Source organism: Poecile atricapillus, chromosome 2, assembly GCF_030490865.1.
Source record: "Poecile atricapillus isolate bPoeAtr1 chromosome 2, bPoeAtr1.hap1, whole genome shotgun sequence".
NCBI classification, from domain to species: Eukaryota; Metazoa; Chordata; class Aves; order Passeriformes; family Paridae; genus Poecile; species Poecile atricapillus.
This window is the reverse complement of record NC_081250.1, coordinates 4,593,256-4,604,314: the sequence shown is the minus strand read 5'-3', so window position 1 is coordinate 4,604,314 and position 11,059 is coordinate 4,593,256. Positions and strand designations below refer to the sequence as shown.

The window sequence follows — 11,059 nt, the reverse complement described above, 5'->3', positions numbered from 1 at the left end:
AGAATAGAGAAATTAGTCTTTGGTTCATCACAGAATCATGGAATGTCCTGGGTTGGAAGAGACAGGAAAGCTCCTCTTGTTCCAAGCCCCTGCCCTGAGCAGGGAAGCCTTCCACTAGAACAAGTTGCTCAAACCTCATCCAGCCTAGCCTGAAACAATTCCAGAGATGAGGCAGCCACGGCTTCTCTGGGCAGCCTGTGCCACGGCCTCACCACCCTCACAATGTCAAAGTTCCTTCCAATCTAACCCTGCCCTCTGACAGTGTGAAGCCATTCCCCCTTCTCCCATCACTCTATGCCTTTGTCCCAAGTCCCTCTCCAGCTCTCCTGGAGCCCCTTTAGGCAATGGAAGGGGCTCTGAGGCTCCCTAGAGCCTTCTCTTCTCCAGGCTGAACACCCACAGCTCTCTGTCAACAGCACAATTTCAGTCCTGTTAACTGTACCTTGCAGTAAAAGTGATCTGCAGAATCTCTCTGGTAGGTGCCTCCCCTTCACGTGCCTCCAAAATGCCTTTATTTGGGAAGATGGAAAATACTTCCATGGCCTTAGGCCTGTTCTGTTCATCTGCAGTGGAAGGGGCAAATATTAAACAAAGCCATACAAGACCCCTTGTGTGTGTACAGCAAGTAGCACTCATGGCCAATTCACCTCTGCTGAGCAACTAATAAATCATGTCTCACACTGTCAGAGAAACCAGTTTCTCTCCATGTGCCCAGACTCTGTTTTCATGTTCTAATCAAGGGAAACAATGATCAGTGCTCTCCACATTTGAAATAATAAGGCCCTGATCTTCTTTCCTCTGGAGCCCATCTGTTACTAACAGCATTAGGCTCATGTTCAAACTGAACCCATGAGGAGCCACTGCTTCTTGTTGCCTCTCAAGACTGATGATTTAAATGAGCAGAGCATGTCCAAGAATGTGAGGGCTGAGACTCAATCTTTTGGTTAGATGTTGAGTAACTGCTGAAATCAGTAGTGGTACAATAATGTCAAAAAAGTGAGGGGAAAAGCCCACAGAAGTAAGAATAAGAGCAGACCATATATGTTTGCACCCAAGATCATCACATACTGCCTCTATATCAACTGAGTGTATACAGTCTTGATAAAAACACTGAATAGTGAAACTCTATAGCAAAGAAACCAATTGCAAAACCAGAATTGCAGAATACCCAGCAAAGCAGTCCAGTAGCTTCTGCAGCCACTCCTGTTATACAGGAAGACATGTTCTATCTTGGTCTGTGCAACAAAGCAGGTCTGGAAATCCACCATGTCATAGGAGAGCTCCAGGACTGGAATAGTGAGGTAGGCAGTCACTGGGACCAGCTGCAAAACAGGGGAAAGGGAAAAGAGAATAAAACCCACCTCATTTTTAAAGAGCTTTAATAATTCCTGCTCCAGCTGGATCATTCTTAACCCCAACCACTGAATCAAGAGTCATTGTTCTGTGTTTTTTCACACTAGAGTCAATTTCTATTCTACAGCCTTGAGTGAATTGAGTTGTTGCTTGTATGTTACTTTTTTGGGACAGGTTTTCAAACCAGACACTGTGGTCTTAATGAAGTAGCAGGAGTGAACGTTCTCATTTGTTTTTAGGGTTTTCTGTGGAGCTGCAGACATTACAGCATCTCCTGGTCCCTCAGGACTGTATATGGCCCACTGTGAGTCATTCAGTTTGTGCAGATTGCCCAAGATTATGATGCAGTTGACTGTATCCTAGATATAGAGCTCAGTCTGACACAGGTCATGCCTCAGAAATACCTGGTATGAAAAGAAAATAGAAGTGCCTGCAGTGTACTGGGATGCTGAAGGCTGGGAATGGGGCTTTGAACACGTGCTCAGTGGACTTGGGAGCCTTTCCAGAAGTCCTTGGGTGCTGCAGGAGGCAGTGCCTGGTGACTCAGGCATGGTTTGTTCCCTGAGACAGCCCTGACCCCTGTCTCAGAGTCATCCTGTGACTGGGTGTGTGGCCCTTTGAGTGTCACCCAGGCTGCCATGCAGAGAGCTGGGACCAGCACCAGGGTGTGACCCCAACCTGCACAGCCCACCTGGGGAGTACCTGCAGAGAGCAACCCCACAGCCACTTATCTTACCTGGATGACCCCATTTACTCCAGGGGTGCTTGTAATTCAAAGTTGAGTAAACCCTAATCCAAGTCAGAGATGCTGCTGAAACAGCCCTTTCCCAGGGCCCAGAGATCCTGTCCTGACCTTACCTGGGTAGTGTAGTTACTGTGCTCAATGACCAGATTTTGATTAAACTTCAGCTTTCTCTCTCCATTCTCCAGCTGGAGCACTTGGCATCCAGGAAGCAGCTGGGTCTCTGGCAAATGTTGATACCTAAGTAACTCCAGAGTTGTGTGGAATGACACTTTCACCTGTGGGAAGAGGAATTCTGATGACCACATAAGATGACACTGTGTGCAGGAAATCCAAAGTACACGTTGCACAAAGGCCCAGGCATATATTTTCCCACTGGAACCCAAAGGTGTCATGCCAGCAGCCAAATTCCCACTGGAACAAAGCAATACAATTGAAGAAAAAAATACAGCTATTTCCTATGAATCCAGAAAACGGAGATGGAGTGTAAAGGTGAACAGCTGATCTCTGAACCACAGGGGAGAAACAGTCTCTAGCAAGCTAAAGGTTTTCAGTTCCTGAGGATACAAATACCATGCTCCCAAAGCTGTCTCAGACATGTAAATCCTCTTTCTTCCCACACATGCAGAATTGAGATGTGTATGTCTCTATGTCAAAATTAACACAATAAAATGAGAAGCACACTTCAAAAAGGCAACAGTTACTCATTCTTTGCAGGTTACCTAATTCTCTGCTCTGGGACTTTGTTTCCTTTAATGTAATTTGTACACCCAAAACTAATCAAATTTTCCTCTCCTTGTACTGCCTCCATCTAATTCAAGGAAATGAGGGAAGACTGCAGTCCTTGAAAATCTTTTAATTTGTCCAACATATATATATGGCTATTGATTTAAGTGTGTTCCAAACCCACAGGGTTTTCTGCAGGAGTTTGCTATCGGCCAGAGTTGATGGGAAAAGCACATCAGGAACATAAAAGATTATTTGCAGAAAAAATAATCTGCACCTGCAATATAGCAGGCAAAATGGCAGTAATTAGCATTTGCTAATACACCACCATTTCCCCTGAAACTGGGAGACTTCCATGCTGGTTGTGTTTTACTATGGTTCATCTGGGCCACACTAACACACCAACTGCTAAACTCTATTCTGGCACAGGATTATTATTTTTGAGCCTACCAGCATGTTTTGCTGTGGATAAAGTACATGTTGCGGTTGCTGTTCCCTTTCCCTCTTCTTGCTGTGGGATGATTTGGTGCTCTTTTCGGGATCTGTGATGGAGAAGCTGAAGGGTGTAGAGGGCGTAGACAGAAAGAGCCTGAAGTACAGAGGAACCTTGGTACAATTCATGAGTTTCAAACTCTGAGTAATTACTGCATCTGTCAAAACCTGGGGGAGAAATGATTCAGAACTGGTCAGTTTTAACTCCCTCGAGAAGTCTGTGTTGCTCTGTCTGGTCATGGAGCACCAGCAGGGATCTGAAGTACTTTACCCCAAAGCAACCCAGTATTTTCTACCTGTGTTATTCAACATTCCTCGAGTGAAAAACCAAAATAAAAATAGTGTAATAAAGTCTAAGTTTTCAAATGTCAAGAGTCACAGCGACTGAAGTGACTCATTTTGCTTTTGGACCTTTATATCCTGAAAATCAAAACTTATTTTTCTACTTACAAACTCCCTTACAATGAAAGAAAAATTTGAATAAAACAGGCAGTCTGAGCTCAGCTTTTCTTATTCCTGGATAATAAGTACTTGTAGTGTTTTTCTTGTTCCCTTGCTATGTGCAATATAGAAAATGAGCCTACTGGTGATTAGGATCTTCACAGCACATTTTCACAGCCATGTGCACACTGCTCTGGATTCTCCCAGCAGCACAGCAATACAAAGCAGCCAAGTAGATCAGTGTGGGAAATACTTACTCCGTAAAAAGGCCTAGCAGCTAGGAGATCACTCGCCACTGAATAGAACACCATTCCTCTGTCATGATCCATCTCCACTTCTAACCTGAGTGTAAAGAACCGGGGCTGGTCACAGCCCTGTCCCAGGCTGACCCATTCACCTGTGAGCACGGTGGGACTTACCAGGGATGCCTCACGACAGCCTCCATGTACACCCGTAACGGTGGAGCTTCATAGCCATGACCGCGCCGCACCTTGTTAGGCACCATCCTCGCAAGCTGACAGCAACATGGGAACAGAAACCATGTGGGAAATGGTAGCACTAAACCTGAAATGCTGCTTTGAGCCCGAGAGACTGTCAGCCAAAATAGGATTCTGCTTGGCAATGTGCCTGTTTGTAAGGCATGATGGAACAGCAGAGGCCAAGCATTAGCTGAACTCTGAACGGCTGTGGGTGATTCAGATGCAGGGCAGGTTTAGATCAGATGTTGGGAAGACATTCTTCACTCTGAGGGTGGTGAGGCCCTGGCATAGGTTCCCCAGAGAAGATTGGCTGTCCCATCTCTGGAAGCATTCAAGGACAGGTTGGATGGAGTGTGGAACAACTTTTTCTGGTTAAAGATGTCGCTGCCCATGGCAGGGGTGTGGAGCTAGATGGTCCTTTCCAACCCACGCCACTCCAGGTCTCTATTACTCTACATTTCTTTCTTCAGGAATAAGGGTTATTGGGGTTGTTTTTATTGAAAATTCTATTATCACTCATTCAGGTTACATTGCACCTTTGCAACAATTCATGTCAGAGAATTGCTGAGCCATTCATAAAACACTGTTCAAGCCTCACATCAGCAGTTGTTGAAGAGGAAGTTTCCCAGAGGAGAGACATGTTGTCCAAATTCACACAGGAAGGTGGATGCAGAGCCAGGAACAGGACTCAGCAGTCCTGAGTCTCACTTCCATTGTTAACTATTGTTATCACTAAAACCTGATGTTGTGATAGCATTTCAAACCCTGGGCTTTTGTCTGGGGTCTGCTGCCCCAGACAATGCAAGAAGATAGTGACATTCCCACCCCAGAATGCTTCCAAGCTCAAAGAGAAGTGCAACAGATGAACAGCCCTGGTTAAGGAAGGATGTACAGGATAGCAGGAACAGGACTGTTTACACAGACTGGCCAGGTAACTGCAGCCTGTACATAAATTACAGGAAGGGAAACGATATTCCCCATTACCTTTGGCCTTGCTGTGACAGTCGGTTTACCTTGTCATCCAGGCTCATGAAGCCCAGCAGCACCGCTCCACAACCCAGCTCAGCCTCGGTGTCAGGAAGGACGCGTGGGGTGAAGGAGATGTAAACGTCGCTGCTGCCACCTCCTGGAACCACCTGTGGCCGGGAGAGAGTGTTTAGTGCAGGGACCTGCCCAGGACTGCACAAGAACCCTCGGGACTCAGCTGCCAAAACTGAGTTGCACAAGCAGCACGAAATCCCCCGGGCACGGGCTCAGGCTTGCATGAAAATGCCAACATGTGACAGAAAAACTGACAATTACTTCAACTGCAAATATCACTGTGGCCACTTTCTAGCATCAACAGAGTTTAAGCACAGTTAGAGACCAACTCTCTAAGTACATAAACACGTGTAACATCTGTTTGCTTTTAAAAATACCCAGTTCTGCCCACTCTTACTCCCTGACTACCTCAGGTGATTATTCCACAACTTACATACATATGAAACAATTTTTTAACAATTACAAGTGTGAACTATTTTACAATTCAGTTTAGTCTTGGCTATTTTTTAATTTTACATGACAGCAGGGAACGTAATCAAACACAACACCCAGCTGCAGTGGATTTTCTGCGATTTACAGGTTGACTAGATTCCGCTTTCTTTAGGTGAATTATGCAGGTTATGGTTAAATCCTGATATTGCTGCTGGCTACACCCCACAAAAGCTGCCTCCACAGTGAGACACTTGTTTGTCTGACCTTTCTCAGTCTCAGCCACCTCAGAGCTGACTGCAGCTTCATTTCTGTCATCATTTCTTTTATGTAATCTTTAGCTCATTTTAACTTGTAACTGAAATCCTTTGGCAAAAAAATATTTAAAAATAAAATTGGCACACTTATGTTTTGGGCAACCTTGTCACTCATAGGTAGATCTCTTCAATGCTGTCTTGTCTTTATGATATTCCCATGGGATTGTGGCACTGTGCCTGTATTTGCACAACTTACGTGTGAAGCACTGGGGGTTACAATGGTTTATCCAAGAGTTGTCTGCCGAGTATTCCTTGCCCAGCAGCCTGACTTCCAGCTCTGCATGTTTCCAGAGCTTCAGGCTGGATGGCTCCCACATTTCACCATGGCAACCCAAGTGAGAAGACTAGAGATGCCACTCTGGAGTACAACTAACACTTAAGTCCAGTCATCAGTTCACTGCTCAGATGTAGGTAGGACATTTTCTGTTGACCTTGCAAACTCTTCTCATGATCATCTCCAAAGCCTTCCAGCCTGATGTTTCACTCTTTAGTGGAGTCTACCTCAAATCAAACTCAAAGCTTCCTCCTTCTCATTCTCTATCTCCTCTGCCCTGCAGAAAATGTGTTAAATCTAAGCCCAAAGAAAATATAAAAGCTTACTATCTGCCTTGGAGCAGTGCAGTAGGGGCTGTCTGCAGGCACCCCCTCATGAGGTCGGATAAGTACACAGATCTTTTTCTCTCTTGTAGATTCCTGACTGCTGATTTCCTTCTCTTTGCTGTCAGAACCTGGAGGCTGCAGAGACACAGGGGTGGGGAATGGTTAAAACTGTTACACTGCAAGGGAGGAATGTGAGTGATGTGCACAGGGAACTGCTGTACTGGTCAGGAAGAATGGCCAGCTCCGGTTTCTTTCTGGCACAAGGGCCGGACATGTGGATGTGTCCTATACATTAATTTTCTCATCCACACACACACAGAGTAGCTCTCCTGAAACTGCTTCTGAATTCCTTGGAAAATGTACATGCTTGAGTCCAGCCCTACCTAGAGAAGTGCCCAGCCATGATACCTCTGGCACATTATACAAACTAGCAGTTTGGGGCAACACTATTCCCTTGGTGCACAAGAAAGGTTAGACTTGTGCTCAAAACAACTATGTTTGCTGAGCTGAAGCAGAGAAAATGTGATTTTAGTATCTTCCCTGTGAAGCTTTTGTCAGAGAAATATACAATATCCTGGGGGATACCTTCTCCCTGTCACTCCCAGCCTCTCAAGACAGTAAATTGCCACATTATAATCAAAATTCTTGAGTAATAGATGTTACCATATTCTAACACAACCAATCTAATTTTATCACTGGGATAAATACCTATAATAATAGGTAATATAATTAGCTGCAATTTGGAATTTGCAGGGTAGGTTCTGCTCCTTGCCTACAGCACATGTTGACACCAGAAAGCACCCACGAGAAAAGCAGAGCCAAATTAAGGAGTTTTAGTTATTTTAATTCTTTCATGTAATAACGACAATAGTTTGTCAGTGACAGTATTTTAAATAGTATTTCTTCAGCTTTTTAAACACTTTTAAGGAGAGCTAATTGCTTATAGCTGACTCTGGAAACAGATTGCTGATCCCCATAGCCACCTACCCACATACTCCGTGTTTGACTGGGAGAGGAGCTGGCATTTCTTTTAACAATCCAGCTCTTAGTTACAAGTTCTATCTCCTGTTATTGTTTTCAACCCTTCATGCCAAAAAACCCATCATGTATCTCAGCAGCAGTATAAGAAACAGCCTAAGAGCTGACCTCATCTGTGGCTTCCAAAGCTGGATAAATGCTTCCACAGGGAATGGCAGCTGGATCCAGCCTTAACACGACCTCTGACTCTGAGGTGCTACCACTTGATGCAGCCCCGTTTCCAGCCATGTCCACAGGAGGAAAAGGGTCTCCAAAGAGCACCAACAGGTCCACCAGCTTTTCATCATCTGGCTCTTGGTTGTAAATTTCCAAGTCCAGGCGGATATCTGAATGGGAAAGGAAAAAAGGACAATTACTTCCAGTCAGTGAGAGGATTCATGGCTCTGTTGGTACCAGAATATCAAGTAACAAATTTTTATCTGGCAATTGGATTTGCATTAAAGTGTATCTCTTAGGTTTCCCATGTTTGCTGTACACGAAAATGTTTTAAGAGCTTGCTATAGTTTGGCTACTTTCTATATCTATAATCAGAATAAATTATGAGTACTTTGTTTAAGCAAATAGATTTAGTAGAACTAAAAAAAAAAAAAAAAAAAAGTGATTGGCTTTGCTCTGAAAAGCTTACCATTTCACTCCAGAGCTAAAAAGACTGAACAGAAGAGCCAGATGATACCAGTAAAAAGCAGGTAGCACATCTGATTGACCAGTGTTGTGAGAAATTCAAAAAAACTGGATGGAAAATCCTGAATTCCCACCATTTCAATGAGGGGAAACCCAGCTACATCAAGATGGGATGTGCAATTGAAAATTAGCAACACATTGAGTCACTCTCTTTTATATTATTTTCACTAAAATAATCAAAAAACATCTAAAAACATCTTCATTAGGAAATAAAGTATGCCCATTAATTAACATGTTAATGGGTCCTTCTACTTTTATTTCTATAAGGAACACAAAGAAAGCATCAATGTTTGCCGTACAAAAGCCACCCTTACCAAAGGGAGTGGGATTGTTGAGCTGGACCCTCCGAAGCACAGGGGACTCTCCTGAGACTCGAGTGCCAAACCTGGACAGGGAACCTTGCTGTCAGTGCATGCAGAGAACAGAAGTGTCTGAAATCACTGAAGAGTTGTTTAAAAGGGGAAACTGATCTGGCTCCACTGGAGTGCCTCTCAGTTAAGGCATGGCCTACACTGAGAAGCAAAATATTGGTTTATTTTGCCTGTCTCTTTTCTTTTTTCCCCAGTTTTTCCAGTTGTCTCAGACATTTCAGAGTAATCACATTCACTGCTGGGATTCCCCAAAAACCAACCCTTACCCCTCATCCTGAGGTGCAGATGCCATTTGCAGTATGAGAGAGTTTAAACTCTCCCCTGCCATTATTGACCTCAGGGCTGCATTTCTCCTGGTCCAGGTGAAGGGCCAGGGAGAAATGAGCTGTGGATGATGAGAACTGCCACCATGTGCCATCTCCAGAGTCAGAGGAGACTGCACTGGGTGAAATTCTACAATTGCAAGCCCAGAACACAGACTGCTGGCAAACTTCAGATACAGATTATTTTCCAATTGTGCTGGCAGAGAAAAATGTATTGATGTTCTAGGAGCAGATACTGTACTCTGACTGTCACTTTGCTGACCTTCTCATTATATCACAAGATGGAGCAGGTGTGTATGTTGGCTGCAGTCCATTGGTATTTAATTCTTTGATTTATCTGACAGTATTTTGCATTATACCTGATAATGGGTGGCTCTGGTTGTGGTCCTGTCACCTGCAGGAAGATTGGACAGCCTTTCACAGTCATTTGCATAGGAATTAATTTAGGTTGTAAGTCTCCCACCTATTAAAATGAATATTTGGTATTAGAATCAAGATAACACTTTAGTTCTCTTGTTATAAGATTATGTTTTGCAAACTGGATTTTCAAGTACTTTAGACTAGTTTTCTTTGACAGCCTCTAATTCATATGCTAACAACACTTCTCAGCTGGTGAATGCAGTCCCTCATGCATTTATCAGCTTTCCTGCTGCTTTTCTACACAACACAATCTATGGTATTGGTAGAGCAGAGCAGTGCACTGGCCAGCTCCCAAACAGATGTTATAAATCAAAACTACTCCAGTCATTTTCAAGGCACATAAAAACCTCCCAAGGAATAAACATTTCCCCCTAAAACCAAACAATTGGTCCTTACATGTCGTTGGAGGTAGTGGCATAGCAAGATCCACCCTGAATTTTTTACAAAAGTCCTAAAATCTGAAAAAGTATTTCTAACAAAAAGGCATCTGGGAAATACAATTGGTGTAAAATCTGCCCTGGTAAAACCGAAACCCCACCTACCTTACAGACAAGATTATCCTGGTACTCTCCCCACATGTTGTTGTAAGCTGCTATTTCTATGGTGAGCTGCTGGAAAGCCTCCAGAGTTCCTGCAGAAGGTTGGATGTAGAAAGCTGCTCCCTTCCCCTGAGACAGCAATGCTGCTGCAAACTCTGAAGGAGCACAGCAAAGAAGCATTTCATGAATTTTGAGGAAATGGAACAAAGTTAATCTTTCAAAAAATACATAGGACCATAGTTTTAGCTGTCTTTAATCAGCTTAACCTCACTGACTTAGAAACCCTGGGATCATTTACACAGCTCACATTTATATCACTTTACCCAAATTTCCTTCTGCAGTGGGTCTTACTCAGTTTTTTAGAGTTAGTGCTTGCCCAGAATATTTTACAGCAGGACAACCCTTCCAACAACCTGATCCAGCACTCTTTGGGATATGCAAGCCACTAACTGGTTACATGAAAAAACACTTTCAATTTGACATAAATAGGTTGAGATTTGTGTTGACTTCTTGTTCCATTAGCAGCTGCCTGTTTACCTCCGTGTGCTCTTCCATGCAAAGAACTAATTACAAAAAGCAAAGCCTTTCCACATTCTGAGTCACCTAGGCCTGCATGGAATCTGTCAGAACAGCATTCTTCTAAACCTAAGCACTAACTCAACAGCTGAAAAGCTCTGTCTGTGGAACAGATACCAAACTCCATGGCAAGGTACCAATATGTGCAAGTTTTATTTTGGATACAGAAGACACGTCCACACTTCACAGCTTTGTGCTCCCATTTCCTCCCTCCCTCAGTCTCATGTGGCTCTAAATATTATCATTTTTCAGTACTACACATCAGAAATGACAGATGGCCTGTGCTGTAGCTTTCCACAGTGGGGAGGGTATGGTAAAGGGTTTGAGGGAGAAAAGCCTGCTGCACTGGTATTGGAAAACTGCGCAGGAGAGAAAGAGGCAAACATTCTGCATCCCATGTGCTGGAAGTGTTTTGGGAGTGAACTGTCACCAGAATCACCAACTTTATTTAACACTGTTGTTTGCAAGAAAAAGATGAAGAAGAGAGAGAA

General features: G+C 43.7%; 1 protein-coding gene across 1 annotated transcript in view; it reads right to left on the bottom strand.

Annotated features, from left to right (window-relative positions):
- The window catches only part of DLEC1 (DLEC1 cilia and flagella associated protein), a 33,519-nt gene that overhangs the window by 2,906 nt on the left and 19,554 nt on the right, over positions 1 to 11,059 (bottom strand). Inside the window, exons 26-37 of the mRNA XM_058833818.1 lie at positions 9,996 to 10,147; positions 9,393 to 9,496; positions 8,654 to 8,724; positions 7,767 to 7,984; positions 6,621 to 6,755; positions 5,247 to 5,369; positions 4,174 to 4,268; positions 4,012 to 4,096; positions 3,272 to 3,481; positions 2,212 to 2,373; positions 1,169 to 1,322; positions 443 to 563 (exon numbers count right to left, since the gene is read on the bottom strand). Of these exons, the coding sequence (XP_058689801.1) occupies positions 443 to 563; positions 1,169 to 1,322; positions 2,212 to 2,373; positions 3,272 to 3,481; positions 4,012 to 4,096; positions 4,174 to 4,268; positions 5,247 to 5,369; positions 6,621 to 6,755; positions 7,767 to 7,984; positions 8,654 to 8,724; positions 9,393 to 9,496; positions 9,996 to 10,147 (1,630 nt within the window). The remainder of the gene's footprint in view (positions 1 to 442; positions 564 to 1,168; positions 1,323 to 2,211; positions 2,374 to 3,271; positions 3,482 to 4,011; positions 4,097 to 4,173; positions 4,269 to 5,246; positions 5,370 to 6,620; positions 6,756 to 7,766; positions 7,985 to 8,653; positions 8,725 to 9,392; positions 9,497 to 9,995; positions 10,148 to 11,059) is intronic.